The sequence below is a fragment of the Nomascus leucogenys genome, chromosome 22a (genome assembly GCF_006542625.1).
Source record: "Nomascus leucogenys isolate Asia chromosome 22a, Asia_NLE_v1, whole genome shotgun sequence".
Lineage (NCBI taxonomy): Eukaryota > Metazoa > Chordata > Mammalia > Primates > Hylobatidae > Nomascus > Nomascus leucogenys.
Window position 1 is genome coordinate 32,885,511 of NC_044402.1, and position 19,517 is coordinate 32,905,027.

Here is a 19,517-nt window from a genome sequence, read left to right on the forward strand (position 1 = left end):
CTTTTTCTTTTTTTATATGATCCTCTCTTCATTAATTCATGTTGAATAAAAGCCAAAGTCCTTTGGAAGTAAGATAATTCTTCAGAAACATACCTTTTTTATAGCAGGTTGATTCCTTGCTCCTGCCTGGATCAGGGGAATGCTGATGCTATTCTTCTAAATATGACTGCATGTTAAAGCAGGAGCAAGGAGTCAAGCTGCCCTGGTGTAACATCTTTGGAAATCTAAATATTAAAATTATTTTAAAATAATGTGAACATCTATTTTGATACTTAAAAGTATTATAGCAATATTTTTAACAGATTTTTCAGTAGAGCTAACACAAGTGGCATAGTAAAACAGATATTCTTCACATTTTGAAGGGTACTTAATATTCTACCTGTCTGCAAATCCAGTTATCAAATGTTTTCACAAAAATTCTCTTTACTATCTTCTAAGGTTTTAAACTTGAAACTTTTATTTTAGAGACAAGGTCTTGCTGTGTCACTCAGGCGAGAGTATAGTGGCATGATCATAGCTCATTGCAGCTTCAACTCCTGGGCTCAAATGATCCTCCCACCTCAGCCTCTTGCCTAGCTAGGATTACAGGTGCACACCACCATACCTGGCTATTTTCTTAAAATATTTTTGTTGAGACGGAGTTTCATAATATTGCCCAGGCTAGTTTTGAACTCCAGGGTTCAAATGATCCTCCCACCTTAGCCTCCCAAACTGTTGGGATTACAGGTATGCGTCACCACGCCCAGCCTGAAATCATTTTTAACAAGAAAGTATTTCATCATGCTTAGTGACTAATTTTATACTTCTTCCCTATTGGGTAAAGCAAGGCTCTAAAAACTCTTTTGCAAATCTATATAAACTTAAAAATCTTAACTACAGCTCAACAAATACCCGACATTATAAAGATGTAATTCCAGTCTTATTTAAATGTTTAAGATTTTGAAAGTAACTTCTTATTTTGCTACTTTTTTTTTTTTTTTTTTGAGATAGAGTCTTGGCTCTGTCACCAGGCTGGAGTACAGTGGCATGACCTTGGTTCACCGCAACCTCTGCCTCCCGGGTTCAAGCGATTCTCCTGCCTCAGCCTCCCAAGTAGCTGGGACTACAGATGCACAACACTATGCCCAGCTAATTTTTGTATTTTTAATAGAGACGGGGTTTCACCATGTCGGCCAGGATGTTCTCGATCTCTTGACCTCAGGATCCGCCCGCCTAGGTCTCCCAAAGTGCTGGGATTACAGGCGTGAGCCACGATGCCCCGGCCTATTTTGTCTTATGGGAACAGAAATTAATTTGATAATAGTATGTATGCCTTAAACTTTCTAAAGGGAAGAGCTGACATTTAGACTCCTGACATTGACAGTAAACAGGCAAACAATGATTATAACATCAAAAAATGGCAGGGCATAGTGGCTCACACCTGTAATCCCAACATTTTGGGAGGCAAAGGTGGGAGGACACTTGAGACCAGGAGCTCAAGACCAGCCTGGGCAACATAGCAAGATGTCCATCTCTACAAAAATTTAAAAATTAGCCAAGCATGGTGGCATGCATCTGTAGTTCCAGCCACTTGGTAGGCTCAGGTGGGAGGATCACTTGTGCCCAGGAAGTTGGGGCTGCAGTGAGCCATGATCATGCCACTGTACTCCAGCCTGGGTAACAGAGCGAGAGTTTATTTCTAAAAAAAAAGAAAAAAGAAAAAAAAATTTCTATATTAAATAGGATTCTTTCCTTTTAATAAGGTGACACGGTATGCTTGATATTTTACCTTCCTGTCTTACTCTATAATCAAATAACATTTTAAGCACATTTTCCAGATCAGTGTTTTTCAAACTATCTTGAAAGTGATCTATAATAAAAAAATATATTTTACATCAGTACTCGGTACACAAAAAAATAATTAGGATAGATACACTTTTCCCAAGTATGATGCATTTTGGTATTTTGTATTCTATTCTATCACATTTCATTTTCTTTAAAATGCTGGTTGCATTGATTTCATGATCAAACACTGGGTCCTGAAGGTTGAAAAACACTCTTCTAGACTACTGTATGATCACCTAATATTCTAAATGTATATGGCATTTCCTATCATAATTTTCTCCAAATAGATTTTTATGTATTTCTCCAATTCAAAATACATACCTCAGTAGATCTTTACTCTGGGATCCAGGTGACTGTCTGGGTAATTTAGGTGATGACTCTTCCAACAAACAATCTGTAATCCCCACATTATTAGAGTTGGGTAATACATGTTTTTTGGCTTTTTGGAACTCTCCTACAGATTAAAATATCCATGTTAGCATAATAGAGATATAGGTAAAAACTTTTAAATCATATACATTTGAATAAAAGCTTTATTCAAAATTACAAAAAAATTACCTGAATTGTAGATAATACCCCTACATTCCAAACACTCCCAATTTTGCTCCCATGACCGTAATAAGGAGCAGGCTAAATGTGTGCCACTGGAACCACAACACTGACAGCGCTTTATTTCCCATTTGCTGAGGACATAAAGAAAAGCAGAACTTACATTTTGTTACTATTCTAGTTTCAACCACTAGCAATGTCCACAGGGCCTGCCTTCTTACACACACACATGCACACACCCACCCAATCGATTTACTAAAGGAGGAAAAAGAGTATCCGCTTCTCTAAATATCTCTAATGTAAAAACCAAAGCTAACTTATCACACTCATATGCACATACACAAAGAATATAAACATCAGACAAAATATGATTAAGCAGGAGAAAATAAATTTTCCTTTCTACTTAGAGATGACTATGCTTACAGGGAGATTGCTGTGTCAGTGTGTCTGATATGGAAGAAACATTCAGTACATTTCAAGGTGAGGAATATTTCCTAAAATAAGCTTGCTCAAACACCTCAGGTATTGTGCAGTTCAACAGAATCCAGATCTACCTGGCTCATATTTATATTCTCTGTCATCTGTTCCCAGCTCCATGTTTCCCCACTGTGTTATGTGGTGTATGTCAGTCCATATTCATATTTTCTCCATGACTACAAGTGTGGGCTGTAGTGTAGGGCTCCAGCCTTTTTGTTGGGTATGACTACACCTTCTCTGTTTAGAAACAGATTTAGCTCCCTGTGTGTGTGAGTGGCAAGAGAGGTAACCAGACATCATCCCTACCCCAGAGGTGGGGGCATATCATCCCTGTGTGTGGGTGTGCATATGTTAATGTGTGTCCTCTGTATGTGTGTGTCTCTGCCCAGTGACAACAGTGAGGAGGAAGAAACAGCTAACCTAAGTGCTTATTATGCTCCAGGTCCAGTTCTTGCTGTGTTCATATGAAAAGTTTAATCCTCACAATTGTAGCAGGTAGAGAGAACCACCGTCACTTCCATTTTAAAGAGGAAATCAAGGCACAGAGGGGTCAATAACTTGCCCACTCAAGTTCACACTAGCCAAGTCTCAGAGTGAGGTTTCCACTTCAGTTTATCTAGCTTCAGACATGCTCTTAAGCACTAACCATGCTGCCTTTCACTAAAACTGCCTTCTCACTAGGATGAGAGGGCGTGAGATTACAAGGCAGTCATTCAGATAGACAATATCTTTGTCCTGGAAAGAAGAGTTGTAGCTACTGATTGAGAGACCAATGGTATACAAGAAATACATATAGGTTAAGAACAGCCTAATATAAATTTGAAAAATATCAATATTATGAATGTATTGCTTCTTAAAATCCTATATACATTATCTCATCTGTGCCTCAGCAAAACTCCTGAGGGAGGTATTATTGGTGTTAACAAATGAATAAACAGGGTCACTAGATCAAGTAACACAGGCAAGAACACATGTTACTTGACACCTTCAATGAGATCTTTGCCTTCTAAGAATTTTTGGTTTAATAGCATTAAATTTAAATAACGTCAACTATATTGTAACAAGCACAACGAAGGGAACCCCTAGCCCAGAGTAGGGAATCAGGAATGAGGAGAGCTGCTTACAGGAAACTTTGCAGAGCAGGCTAGACCTCAGCTGAATCTTCACAATTAAGTAGTAGCTGACTCAACCTTGTTTCATGAAACAAGGCTCCCAATATTCTGCTCTATACACTGAGCTTACTATGTTAAGTAAGACTACATAACAGTGATAACAATTTATTGAAATTTCCTATATAAATTTTGTAAACTGGATTTGTTACTTCTTATCCTACATCTTAAAAACTGAAGATATTCTTGGTTCCTACTATGCAACACAGTACACTGTACCTGAAATGCACAAAATGACTGTTGTAGAAAAGAGCCATATCCACTGACATTACAAAAGAGTAATCAATAAATTTCAAATGCCAAACCCTTTTTATGGTGGTCCAAAGGAAACAGTGCTAGATGAATCTAGTTAAATTACTCTCTAGAACAGTGCTGTCCAATAGAAATACAATGTAAACCATATATGTAATTTAAAATTTTCCAGTAGCCACATTAAAAAATATAAAAAAGTTAAATAACATTTTTATTTCCAAAATGTTATAATTTTGTTCAATATGTAATCTACACAAAAATTATTAACAACAAATTTTAAGTTATTTGGTCATATAAGTTCCTTAAGTCATATTAAAATAATATGACTATGGACTGAAATGTGTCTCCTCCCACTTCATATGTTGAAGTAAATCCTAAGTCCTAGTACATCAGAAGGTGACTATATATGGAGATGAGACCTTTTAAGAGGTTTATGGCCAAGCGCAGTGGCTCATGCCTGTAATCCCAGCACTTTGGGAGGCCGAGGCGGGCAGATCACGAGGTCAGGCGTTTGAGACAAGGCGACCAACATGGTGAAACCCGATCTCTACTTAAAAAATACAAAAATTAGCCAGGCATGGTGGCATGCGCCTGTAATCCCAACTACTCGGGAGGCTGAGGCAGGAGAACTGCTTGAACCCGGGAGGCGGAGGTTGCAGTGAGCTAAGATCGTGCCACTGTACTCCAGTCTGGGCAACAGAGCAAGACTCCATCTCAAAACAAACAAACAAACAAACAAAAGAGGTAATTACAGTAAAATAAGGTCAGATAGGTGGGCCCTAAACCAATATGACTGGTGTTCTTATAAAAATAAAAGAGATTAGGACATAGACAACACACTGAGAGGGACAACTCGTGTGAGGACATAGCTAGAATGCAGCCATCTGCAAGCCAAGGAGAGAGGCCTCAGAAAAAATCAAACCTGTCAATACCTTGTTCTTAAACTTCCAGCCTCTAAAATTATGAGAAAATAAATTTATTTTAAGCCACTCAGTCTGTGGCATTTTGTTAATGGCAGCCCTAGTGAACTAAGTCTTTGGTATGTATTTACAGCACCCTTGCAATTTGGAAAAGGGAAATTTCAAGTGCTCAACAGCCACATGTGGCTAGTGGCCACCAGATAGGACAGTGTGGCTCTAGAAAAGAGTCTCGTGATAAGACAACAGAGAAACAGGTTACAACTATACTAACTGCAAAAATTTCTCTGTAAACAGACGTAAATGTGCATTAGAAAATATCCCTCATCTCAATTTAAACCTCTAACATCCTAAGAGAAAAACTACGTTTCACTAACTATAAAACCTACTTTCTCAGCAGAAGGTTTAAACAAGGAACCACTAAGCATAACTGAACTTGCAGAAATACCTATCAGGTGCATTATAGTCTCGTCCTTCTTTGCAACGACATCTTCGAACATCACAACGCTCATAGTGCTGCAGAAGCTCTTGATAAGCGTTTTCCTCTAATTCCCAGGAAGCATCTCTATAAAAGAAGATATAAAATATGCTTTGACCTACAGATAATGTTACATAAGAGGATCAGGAATGAATCTACAAATAAATTTTTTTTTTTTTTTTTTTTTTGAGACGCAGTCTTGCTCTTTTGCCCAGGCTGGAGTACAGTGGTGCAATCTCGGGTCACTGCAACCTCCACCTGCCGGGTTCAAGCAATTCTCCCTGCCTCAGCCTCCCAAGTAGCTGGGATTACAGGGGCCTGCCACCATGCCTGGCTAGTTTTTGTATTTTTTAGTAGAGACAGGGTTTTGCCATGTTGGCCAGGCTGGTCTTGAACTCCTGACCTTGGGTGATCTACCCGCCTTGGCCTCCCAAAGTGAGGGGAGGGATTACAGGCATGAGCCACCATGCCTGGCCTAAAATAAAAACTTTTATATACTTAGGAGAATAATAAAACTTGTCCTTTTCAGGATTCTCTTTAAGATATAAACCCATTAGTGTTATTTTATCATACAGTTAATTAGTCTCAATGAATTTTCACATGCTAAATGAAAAGTTCACAGGAAATTTTTTACAACACATTTTTCCAAATATTTCACTTTCGATTTTTAATTTTAAGTTCACTATCATTATTTCTGGATTCTTCATGTTTAAGTATTAAGAAAATTCTTACATATTTTAAATCACATCTTGATTCTCTTAATTTATACATACCATTTTGAAGCCTATTATAATTGTGTACAAAGTCAATCAATTAAAATTGGACATAGCTGAGCTACTTATGAAGAGATTATAAATCAACGAATGAGACATTTATAACACAGTCCTTGCTTTCCAAGAACTGGCCATCTGGGGGAGGAGGAGGTTTTGCATTTCACCATTTGAAATGGCTACTTGTCCATGCTCACTGAATCAGACATAAGTGATCATTTCCATTGCTATTAAATCCTACATTTAAAATATCTTTTTTATCATAAGGCTAAATGTTACTCACTTTTCAGGAATATGAATTCCCATTCTCAACATCTCTTTCTGAAAGATGTCACTATTATTGCATATTGTACACCTAAAGAAAAACACTCCCGCATTTATTGCTTGAACCTACAGTGGAAAATAGAAAGTCTACTGTTAATGATTTAAGTCTGTTATCAGGTGATGTATTATGTAACAGAACATGTGCTATTTTTAACAATATATTATGAAAACATTTTCTATGCTAGTGGGTTCTCAAACTTTGTCCTTATAAACTAAGTTATCCCACTGCTAAAATCTATAATTCTTTTTTCCCCCAATGGTTAAAAAAAAAAAAGCTAATTAATACTTAGCTTTACATCACCCATATATTTTTTTCAATCTTATTGTGCAATGTCATTTTACTTACTGTGTAATGTTACTAAATATTGTGTTGCCCTTTAAAATGTGAGAAAAAAATGAAACTCCTGAGTTACCTCATCTAGAAATGGGGTTTAAATGTTACATAAAAATCATCACTGGTTCTGTTTTTAACTCAATCTCTAAGATAGCTTTCTTCCCAAAACGGGAGAAGTATCAAACCTATCCTCATTGCTATAGCAAATACAGATACAGAAGCACCAGACAGAGGGTACTCAGAGGGAAACAGGAAGCTGTAAGCCTACTGGAAAGAGTAGCCAGTCCCCAGTAAAAACTAGTAGCATGCATTTATTTAACAGATAGTTAACTCCTGCTTTATAGATGCCAAACACCATGCTATGTACCAAAAATACAAACAACATTTGTTATTATGTACCAAAAATAAAAACATGACAGATTCGACTTCAAGGAATTCTAGTGAGTAGGTATACAGGTATAAAATTACAATACTGTGTAAAAGTATGTGAGTATTTTAAGTATACACATGAAAGAAACAAGAAGGTGTACCTAAGTCTACACTGATAATTACGTCAGAGGGTTAGTAAAGCAAAAGCTAAGTTTAGAAGAAGAAACAGAGGTTTGCCAGGAAAATAGGACAAAAGACATTCCAAGGATGGGGAATAATATATATGAAGTTTCCCCAGCAAGAGAGAGAATGTGTAATTAGGAAAATACAATTAATAATATAGTTAAGGATTACATTCTTGCCAAACTGAACTAAGTACAGGCTAGGTAGGTAAGTTAAAGCCAGTAGTATGAAGAATAAACTGATAGGGAATAAGGCCCCAGAGAAAGACCAACTAGTGATCTCCTACCAAAAAGAGTGTCTGAAATTAAAACAGTAGGATTATAATAAAAAGGATACACAGAATATACTAAGTAGACTTGATTACACTTGGGGAATGATTTATGGATGGTGAAGAGAGAAGCTAATAAAGAGGATTCCAGGTTCAGACAATTAGCAAGTGACACACACACACACACACACACACACACACACCCACCCATATAAGGGAGGGAAACAACAGGTTATTGAAATCTCTGAACCTAAAGGATATTTGAGCAATTGCAGACAGATGCCAAGATCTTTAACCGAATATGGTATACGATAAAACGAAGTATCTGGTATAGAGGGGAAAAAACAGGATAAGACACATGGAAGATACCAACAAGACTAGAGCAATGATGGAAAAATCCAAGCTGAACAAAAATACTGACAATTCTCTAGACACAGAGTGGAAAGTTTTTACCAGTTTCTTTCTTTTTTTTTTTTTTTTTTTGAGGCGGAGTCTCGCTCTGTCGCCCAGGCTGAAGTGCAGTGGCGCAATCTCGGCTCACTGCAAGCTCCGCCTCCCGGGTTCACGCCATTCTCCTGCCTCAGCCTCTCCGAGTAGCTGGGACTACAGGCGCCCGCCACCACGCCCGGCTAATTTTTTTGTATTTTTAGTAGAGACGGGGTTTCACCGTGGTCTCGATCTCCTGACCTCGTGATCCGCCCGCCTCGGCCTCCTAAAGTGCTGGGATTACAAGCGTGAGCCACCACGCCCGGCCAGTTTTTACCAGTTTCTTTGACATCAATCTCTAGTCTCTTCTTCCAAAATCCCAATGTATATTATTTGTAGTGGTTACATATAATGACATTTGTTTAACCACATAGCTGTCTAGATTGGATAAGACTCCATATGTTATTTCAGTTAAGACCGATACCAGAGTACAAAAGTTATTGGAACTGCTTTAGAGAGAGAGAGACTCAAGAATTAGCCCCATCCTTAGTATGCTCCAATCAAGTATAATAATAATTGCTTACTGATATTTCTTACATCATAGACAGGTGTCCATGTGGCTGTGATCTTCAGTTATATTTGCATAAAGTAGACCTAGTCTTTTTTGTTAGTAATATTATTTCTACTTTTTTAATGACAAAATTAAACCTCAGTATTTTCAGAGTGTTCACAAAAGGCCTTAACGATACTAAGTATGAGAACTTTTCTTTGCTTAATTATTAACATATAAATGAGAAAAATCTTATGAAAAATAACATACTGCTACAAAATTAACAAGATGACACATTTGGCAGCAATTATATTCATTCAAATACAAACCCTTAATTAAAACAAATTACTTTTTAAAGATTCTCATATAATATGAATAGGTAAGGATAACACTTCACAATGTTGTTTATTAACTGCACTCTCTAGGATCCTTTTATAAACACCTCTTTGCAAATATTAATCGAATTTCTATTATTTCTCCAACAACACAGGCTTCATCCTGCATTTTTTTTTTAAGACAGAATCTTGCTCTGTTGCCCAGACAGGAGTGCAGTGGTGCTATCTCAGCATGCTGCAACCTCTACCTCCCGGGTTCAAGCGATTCTCCTGCCTCAGCCTCCTGAGTAGCTGGGATCACAGGTGTGCACCACCATGCCCAGCTAATTTTTTTTTTTTTGTATTTTTAGTAGAGAAAGGGTTTCACCATGTTGGCCATGCTGGTCTCGAACTCCTGACCTCAGGTGATCCGCCCTCCTCGGCCTCCCAGAATGCTGGGATTACAGGCATGAGCCACTGTGCCCTGCCTTCATCCTGCACTTTTAACTGAATAATCCTAAGTATAAAAGTTCAAGGCCCATAGAAGAAAAAAAAAAAAAAGGTATCAGTCAAACTTTACTACTTTTAGTACTGTTAGTATTTTTAAGACTTTATTGAAATAAGAGGATTTACATCTTTTTTTTTTGAGACGGAGTCTCGCTCTGTGGCCCAGGCTGGAATGCAGTGGTGCCATCTTGGCTCAGTGTAAGCTCCGTCTTCCGGGTTCATGCCATTCTCCTGCCTCAGCCTCCCTGGTAGCTGGGACTACAGGCATCCACCACCACGCCTGGCTAATTTTTTTTTTTTGTATTTTTAGTAGAGATGGGGTTTCACCGTGTTAGCCAGGGTGGTCTTGATCTCCTGACCTCGTGATCCACCCTCCTCGGCCTCCCAAAGTGCTGGGATTACAGGCGTGAACCACCACGCCCGGCCTACGTCTTTTAACTTTTAAAAACATGTCTGTGGACAATTAGTAATAATAACCTTTCATTTTACTAAACAGTAATAAACTTTAAAAAACAGTATTAAACTTAAGTTCATCAGCTGGCACTTTCACATGTACATATTACATATTTGATGTTATTAATAACTGGAATCTTTTTCAAGTTTTCAAGTATTTTCAGAATCAAAGAATTATTAAATTGTCTAATGTTGTGTCTTTTCATATTCTATTTACTTGAAAAGTAGTAATAAGGTTTGATACATAAGATGACTCTCAAAGAACCAATATTTTTAATTAATTGACAGTAATCAGCTCCCTGTTAAGAAGTTATGGTAAAGTGTTTACCATAGGGAAGAAAAGCCTACTAATGTTTAAATATCTCAACTTGCTATCAAGCTTCTTATCATTTCAAATATCCTGGTTTTCCAGCTTAAATATGTAAATGAAACTTAGGAATTAAAATCTAGTTTATTCATTATGAAATCAAACAAAATCCTTAGGTAAAAACAATAAAATTCTGTAAGTATAAATATACATTAAAAAGTTTCATCTAAAGTATTTATTGAATGTTAATTGTATACTTAAATAGAGTGAATTTTGTATGTAAAATGTGCTTCAAATTAAGTGCTTTAAAGCTGTTTTAAAAGTAACAAGTAGTAAGAGGTAATATACACGTCAATTCTTTCTAATTTAAAATTTAAATCAGCAAGCCATAATTTTATATCAATCAGAGAAAGCTTACAAAATATGTATCTTACCTGTAAACAGTCTCTATGAAACCAAGCGTTCTTACAACAAGGACTTCGTAATATGTTATAACTTGGAATAGGCTCAATAAATTCCAAGCAAATGGTGCATGGTAAGGACTCTCTATAATTATTAGATGTAATTATTTGAACAGGTCGATGGTCCCAACAAAATGACCTAAAAATGTAAATTATTTTAAAAAAATCTCATGAACTGCAAAACAAAACTTGGAAAACACTGTAATTCACATATATAAAACGAAATTCATTTGTGTCTGTCTCATAATTCACCTACAACAGACTGGAGCCTTGGCACTAAAAATTAAGTCTCACAATCTATGACCAAGAAGAGATCTGGACCTTTGAAATCTGAACTTTTCTGGTAGTGAGACTTACTTATATAGAATTTCAGAAACTAATTATTATGTTGAGAATCCTACGTAATATTGTCAGCAATGCAGTATATACATTATTGTACTCAACAAATGGGTACATACTGTTGTGCTCAAAATCGTATAAAATTAAGGGAGGCAGGAACTTACTCCTAAAAAATGGTTTAGTCATATAACACATAAAATGCAATTAATAACCTATTCCCAATTCACTTTATTTCCATTTGTGTTTTCTAAACTGTAGTTTTCTTACATGGTAACAATCCATTAAATAGGTCAAAAACACAACTACTAAAAGAAATAGAATACTTATGATACCAAAAGTCAAAATTCATAAAGCCTTGATGTTTAAAGTTGTACTCAGGAAGCAAATATTTTCAGGGGTATCCTAGGGCATAATATTTATTTTGTGGACTCAATCAAATTTACATGCCTTTGATTTACTCAGTGAGAAACGCATACAGCCCTGTGAAGAATAAGTCAACAATAATTCTAAAGAGTGACACAGAAATCTAGAATTATGTAAAGGTGGAGATTTTCACTGAATTATGGATAAATTAACAATTTCATGTTATATCCAAAAGCTGAAAATTGAAGATGAAAACTAATCATTAGGTCCATCCCAGACATGGTAATTCTCAAGACTTGGCACATAGAAATGACCCCATAAGGGTGGGCGGGAGGGTAATATATATAATGTTATATCTAAACTCTGATGCTCTAAACAGAAAATTTATAGTAGTATTATATCATTGGGATAGGTATTTTCCACTATTCTTTAACATTGAACTTTCATATTTAGCAGTTAAATAACTCACGCAAAATTGCCAGTAAACTGGAAAATACATTCTCTCTGAAGTCCACATGGGAAATGATAACTTCGTTTACATCGGGGTGCAACACATCCAATTGAAGCACCATTTTTCTTGCAAACACAGCATTTCTAGAAGAAATGTGAAAACAGGGGTCACAACATAAAAAATCTGAGTATTATAATATGATCAAGACATAAATAAATACTCCTGGTGGGGAATCTGAAAATTATTTCATCATGTAACAGCTGTGATAAGGGTATATTAAATAAATTTCCTGAAAAAACTGTTCTACCCAGAAACAATCTAAAGACACCAAAGATTCACTCCTATAACAATTTCGATAAAGAAAACATCTCTAGCCTAACATGTGGATAAGACAGAGAAGCCCCTTTTCCTTCCTACTAAAATATTTTAAACTGAAGGGTTTATAAACATAAAAGCTATATACATAAACACCTCACTGAAATCTCAAGAGAAAGCACATAAATTAGGCAATACTCACCAAGAAGAATAGGAAAATACTATAAACCAATTTGTAAAGAAATGGCTAAGATCACTCTATTCTGACCAAATGAAAAAGTGTTAAGACACCTATAGTGGATTTAGAGTGGTCTCCAAAAAGTTATGCTCAGGTCTCGACTCCCAGTACCTGTGAATGTGAACTTACTTGGAAATACGGTCTTTGCAGATGTAATTAAGTTAAGGATCTTGGGATGAGATCATCCTGGATTTAGGGTAGTCCTTAAATCAAATAACTGATGTCTTTACAAGAGAAAGGAGAGGGAGATTTAAGACACAGGCATATACAGAGAAAGGCCTGTGAAGATAGAAACAGATTGGAGTTATGCTGCCACAAGCCAAGGTACTCTGAAGGTTGCCAGCAGCCATGTGAAGCTAGGGGAGAAGCATGGAATCAATTCTCCCTCAGTGCCTCTAGAAGGAACCCTTTTGACACTTTGATTTACAATTCTGGCCTCCAGAATGGTGAGAGAATAAATTTGTTTTAAACAGCCAATTTGCTATGGCAGCCCTAGGAAATGAATATACTACCAGTGCCGCTAACTGAAATATAACAGTGGTACATAAACAGAAAAATTATTAAATGAACCAATCATTAGCAAAATACAGAACAGTAACTAAAACACCTTGGAACCCTTAAGAAGGCAATTAAAATGGTCACTGATTCAGGGATTACAGAGTTACTGCTGACCCCCCCTTTGGGCACCACCTAGGTCACTGGAGAATACTTGCCAACCTGAAACTCTCCCAATGAAGTGACAACAAGGAATTCTAGTTTGAGTTCACAAACGAGACTCTTGTTTTCAAGGGTTCACAATATACTTGGAGAGGATTCAGATGTTTTAAGAAAATAAGTACAGGTTGAATATCCCTAATCCAAAAATCTAAAATCCAAAATGCTTCAAAATCGGAAACTTTTTGAGTGCCAACATGATGCTCAAAGGAAATGCTCATTGGAACATTGTGGGTTTTGGATTTTCAGATTACAGATGCTCAACTGGTAAGCAAATATTCCTAAATTTGAAAAAAATTTCAAATCTAAAATTTCAATCTAAAATTCTGGTTCCAAGCATTTTGGATAAGGGATATTCAATCTGTAGTTCCAAACCATAAGGGGATCTTTAGAGACCACCTTTTACCACAAGCTCACTATCACCAGGAAGTTTAGGAATGATACTAATATCTCACATTTAATATCTCATGTAGTCCTTAGATTCATGCTCACCTTTCTCCCAAGGTTTTTCCTTGTGCCCTAGAACCTCTCTTTTTACCATTAACTCTCCTACCTTCTTGATATCTTCAAAAATAACTGCCTCCACTTCTTTGCCTCAACTAAAATAATAAATGTTTCTATGTGCTTCCCTTGTAGACCTTCTTGAATAAAGCTGCTTATTTTTCCATCCTCCTTAATTTCCAGACTTGACATGGGGTGGGACATGGACAGGGGCAGGAAATGGGACAAACAGAACATTATTTTAGTTCTCTGTTGAATATTATAGGCCACTACTTGATTTTCACACTTTGAAAAATTTGGACCTTTGAGCCTAATGACATTTACTCTTCTGTTACCTGCTAACTTCCTAGTCACTCCTCCACCTCAAGACTTTGGCATCTGTCAAAACAAAGTCTAAACAACTTCAGCATTTATGGGATAATCTTTCTTTGACTTCAACTATAATGTGTCAGTGTCCTTCACTTCCCCTCCAGTGTAATGATGAATCCCTTCATCACCCAAAATGCTCCCCCATGAAAATCATTAATGCCAGTATCACATTCTCTAAACAGAACTCCCCGTACTTCAAATCTTCTCATTCTTTCTCATTATTTTTGCTTAGACCATATGGAGACGTTTCCCTGCATACAGCATAGTGGCTGTTAAATAGAAGATGCACAAATGGTAACTGAATGAGCAAGGAGTTAAAGTTTAGAATGCCTATCCTAGAGAATAGAAAGGGGCACTGAATATAATCACACAATGTTAGAGAAGGGTCAGGAGATATGGAGATCATGAATTGCCAGACTGGAAAGCTGTGTAATTTCTAACTCAACCTAACATTCCAATCTCAGAAACTGAGGTATAAGAATAAAAAAGTAAATGGTTGGGTTGACCCAGGATCGAAGGTTTAGAGAACAGCAGAGTGGAGTTATGATCATAATTTTGATGGTCAGAGAAGATTGACCATCAGAGCATAATTCTGATGGTCAATTCTGATGGACATGTTGGAATAAGATAAGGAAGTGAAGTCAGTATTGTCACATGTATTATCCAGGGTCAATTAAGCTTTCTTTAATGGGCAAAAATATAAACTGTCCTCCTAAAACTTACCATATTTAAATGACAAAAATATGCATTGAAACCTATAATCAAAGTCATAAATTTCTAGACAGAAACCGATAGAAAAGACTTCTCAAGTATTGACAATATTTATGACATTACTTAATAGTAAAATAATTTACTTACCAGTTTAGAAGCTCTATTCACTTCCTTCCTGATATCTTCTATTAGAAAACCATAAACTCCTTCTTCTTCTTTGCCTCTCTGCCAAATTCCACTTGACATCAACTATGAATATATTCTCAATTAGAAAATAAACTCTAAGAAACTAGTTGGGCATTAAAAAAATATATATCCATACTATTCAGTCTAATAAAAAATAGACATAAAATAGCTCAAATTTCAAGTAGTTATCTATAGTAGTTATTTTTCATGGTCAAAGTAAGAGGCTACTTACATTGTTTGATTTAGAAGGCATTGTATATTATCAGTTTGTATATCCTAATTAGTTTCTAAAAGTATTCCAGGAAGTAACAGAAAAAGAAAAGAAGATAGAAAGGAAGGCAGTGAGTGGTTAGGTGGGTTAGAAGAAGAAAAAAAGAAAGAAAGAACACCTACAATTAAGCTTAACAAAAACGAATGGTGAATACAGATGGAGACAATTCAGATTAATTCAGTGACATTTCAGGCTAACTCTAAATCTAGCTGAATTCTGAATCATTAAGGCATTATTTACAAGAAAACCTATTGAACCCTAGTTAACATAAATGTTTGATTTTAAAAAAATGTTTCCTTAACCCCCAATGTGACAGTAATAAATGTTTGACTTTTCAAAAATTTGACTTAAGCTTCATTGTTTATACATGTTAAGAAAGCCTGAATCAGAAAAAGTGTAGAATGTGAATAAGAAATCCTGGCTTGCAAGCCAGGCTCTGCTGAAACTTCTGGAACCCTAGGCAAGTATTAATGTCTCAAACCTTAAACATGAAAATAAGAACACTGGATTAGACTATATCTCTCTTTCCGCTCTAGCATTCTATTACCATTTGTAACATCACTATACTTTTCTGTTCATAATGAAATAGAACATTAAAAGGGTTAAGTCTGGGGTCAGTACTTTTTTTTGAAAGTATTATACTCATTGAATAAGACAGAACATAAGGGAAATTTTGATCTGATCAACTTAAATGTATTACATAATTCGAAAACACTACGTAGAGCAAATTTGTGATTAGAATTTTAACCAGTATATCGTAAAGAAAAACAAGTGATAACAAGTGATACACACTAAGAATTTGTTATGAAAACAAAACCTGCAGACAGATAAAACGGCTCTAATTCTACTGCATAAAAAGTAAAATAATATAATCTTCCTTTCCTGACTGAAAAAAAAGTAAAATAAACTTACAAAAATGAAAAGATTTTCTTTTTACTGCAAAACATAATAGACTCTAACTTATAAACATATTTGGAATGACAACTTCATGTTCTCTTATAAATAAGCTCCCAGGCCAGTCTACTACTCTATTTAACCTATGAGGTACTGAGGCACAAGACTGTAGTCTCAGAGGACCAAGGAATACTTTAGGTGGTGTCTCAAAGAAGCACTGAAATAATTTTAACATGGATGGTGGTAGATTTGAAAATATGTCCACAATTTGTTGATACCTCAAGAAGTGGGGCTTAATTCCTCTTCAGTGTGGGCTACTAGACTTAATGATTTGTTTCCAACAGAATAAAGCAAAAGTGACATTAGTGTGTGGCTGTGATGACTAGGTCATATGGTTCCATCTTGATCTCTCTCTCTGTCTCTCTTTCTCTCATCACTTGCTTTGGGAGAAGCCAGATGCCATGCCACGAGTAGCCTTATTTACTAAGAGGCCGAGGAGGTAAGGAGCTGAGGTTTCCTGACGCTAGCTAGGAGAAATTGAGGCCAAAAGCCACAGGAAAGAGCCATCAGAGGTGAATGGATCCTGCAACCTAGTAAAGTCTTCAGCTGTAATCTGACTGACATCTCAATGATAATCTCATGAGACTCTGAGCCTGAACTATCCAGCTCAGCCAAATTCCTGACCCTCAGATACTGTGTGAGATGGCAAATGTTTTATCTGCTAAATTTCAGAGTAAATTTGTAAGCAGCAGATAACTATATAGTATCAAGAAACACTGTATGTACTAATGCAAGCCTGGCATGCTAAGGTAGTAATGTGACACTAATATCTTAAGGCACGAATTCAGTGAGGTGAGAAATTGGTGGAGGGGAGGGGGAACAAAGGGAGATTAATTCTGAGTATGAAATCACTCGTTTGCTTTCTTCTGAGTGATACATAAAGTAACTAGTTTCCTTTTCCAAAAATATTTATTACCTTTAGCCAAAACGTTTCTTTTCAGGTTCTGTGTGAAATAAAATACTTTTATTCTACTCCCTGAATCCTCAAACAAGTCTTTTCTCAGATTATCACTAGCGACAAATGAAATAAGAAAGTGGTAAAAGAAATACCTCCTTTATAGACCTAATCATTTTTTCCTTTTTTCACTTAGGCCTTAAACAGAAAGAAAGAAAAACAAACAAACAAACAAGTAATAACGATAGGTCTTTATATGTACCAAGTAACTTCAGAATCTTAGAATATAAAAAAAAATGTCTATTTCTAGAGATAGACAAAATGAGATCTGGAGAAGTTAAATGACTTATCCAATTCTCAGAAATCAGTGTCAGAATCTTACTATCTTCTTTAGAACACCAAATTTCTAGAATTTAATTATAAATTATACTCACCAAACAGTAGTAATGTACAGTGAGATTCCATTTCTCCTTAGTTTTCTTTTCTCCATATTTATTAGGACAGTCATCATTATTTCGACAGAAAACACAAGCTAACAGTGAAAAAGTAAATAGATATAAAAATATATTTAAATCTTTCAAAAAAACCTATGGAATTGGTGCTTCTCTCAATTTCTGTGTTAAATTCTTTCTGAGAGAGCAAATCATATAATATTGGTATCAGTAACTTAAAATTTCCAATACCTACTTCTGAAACATTAATGTAACTTTATGTTCTTCACCAGTCTTTAATGATGAATTTCAGTGTGTAGTTAAAATGGCAATTTATGAAGTAACATCACTGAAAATGACAGACTGGGAACTACAAAGCTCTGATTAAACTGCCAAAAACTGTTAGAATTAACTTTTTAGAAGCTCTACAATCTAAATAAAAACTTACAAAAATTAGGAGAATGCTTAATGAAGAAACAAACTACTAATTTTGATGAGAACATTTTAACTTACCCACCTACCATTCCCCACTGCCCAGCTGGGCAGTGGTCTTGGGGTGGCCCATGTTCCTGGTGCAGATTACTGGTCCAAGAGGGGGTAAAATGGACCTTGTTCTTAAAAAAATGTGATTGTTTTGACCTGTATGATGGCTCCCTGAGGGATGAGCTCAGATGCTTGCCTTTCCTTCACCTGCCTCAGAACTTTCTCAGGGCTGGAGCCTCTGCTGTTTGTCAAAAAACATTTGAAACAAATATACTAGCTGTAGCAGCCTAGGACAAGGGATAACAGATAGGGAAAGCAGCAGATAGACTGAAAGGCGTAGGAAAGAAGAAACTGGGAAAAGAGGGTACATGAGGGAATAAAAATTTGGAAAACCTTCTGCATAACACTGGAGAATCTAGAAGTCCACGTGCATGCCCAGAGATGTACGCATGCTCAGAAATGACCCAAGAAATCCTAAGCTCTCACCTCTGGCTGATCTTTAGGCTCATGTAACTATGTTAAAAAAGAAAATCCCAAATCAATAACCTACTGTTACAATTTAAAGATCTAGAAAAAAGAAGAAACTAAACCCAAAGCTAGCAGAAGAAACAAAAAAATAAAGATTAGAGTAGATATAATCAAAATAGAGAACGGAAAAACAACAGAGGGAGTAAAAAAAAAAGTTTTTTTTTTTAAAGATCAACAAAGCTGATACACCTTTAACTAGACTAACCAAAAAAAAAGGGGAGATTAAAAACTTACAACAAAACTACAGTAAGTAAGGTAGGGACATAAGGATAAATCAATGAAAAAGAAGAGTCCATAAATAAATATATATATCTATGGTCAAATGATTTTCAACAAGAGTGCCAAGACCATTCAATGGTGAAAGAATAGTCTCTTCAACAAATAGTGCTGGGACAACTAGCTCCTTACATGCAAAAGAACACAGTTGAACCCCTACCTCACACCATATATACAAATTAATTCAAAACCAGTCAAGGATCTAACAGTAAAATTCTTAGCAGAAAGAATAAGGGTAAATCTGTGTGACTTTGGATTTGGCAATGGTTTCTCAGAGTTCATATGATACTAAAAGCACAGGTAACAAAAGAAAAAAATGATAATTGGACTTCATTAAAATGTACAACTTTTGTGACTCAAAGGACACTATTGTCTGGGTACAGTGGCTCATGCCTGTAATCCTAGCACTTTGGGAGGCCCAGGCGGGCAGATCACAAGGTCAGGAGTTCGAGACCAGCCTGGCCAAAATGGTGAAACCCCATCTCTACTAAAAAAAAAAATACAAAAATTAGCTGGGCATGGTGGTGTGTGCCTGTAATCCCAGCTACTCGGGAGGCTGA

At 36.1% G+C, this 19,517-nt stretch overlaps 1 protein-coding gene across 2 annotated transcripts in view; it reads right to left on the reverse strand.

Moving 5' to 3' along the window:
- The window catches only part of G2E3 (G2/M-phase specific E3 ubiquitin protein ligase), a 58,507-nt gene that overhangs the window by 12,830 nt on the left and 26,160 nt on the right, over positions 1 to 19,517 (reverse strand). The window contains exons 3-10 of one of the 2 annotated variants that reach the window (XM_030804225.1): positions 17,674 to 17,771; positions 15,081 to 15,182; positions 12,104 to 12,228; positions 10,906 to 11,071; positions 6,720 to 6,826; positions 5,637 to 5,753; positions 2,383 to 2,507; positions 2,146 to 2,278 (exon numbers count right to left, since the gene is read on the reverse strand). In XM_030804225.1, the coding sequence (XP_030660085.1) occupies positions 2,146 to 2,278; positions 2,383 to 2,507; positions 5,637 to 5,753; positions 6,720 to 6,826; positions 10,906 to 11,071; positions 12,104 to 12,228; positions 15,081 to 15,182; positions 17,674 to 17,771 (973 nt within the window). Of the gene's footprint in view, positions 1 to 2,145; positions 2,279 to 2,382; positions 2,508 to 5,636; positions 5,754 to 6,719; positions 6,827 to 10,905; positions 11,072 to 12,103; positions 12,229 to 15,080; positions 15,183 to 15,351; positions 15,398 to 17,673; positions 17,772 to 19,517 lie in introns of those variants that run through there. The other variant, XM_030804226.1, reaches the window with a different exon arrangement.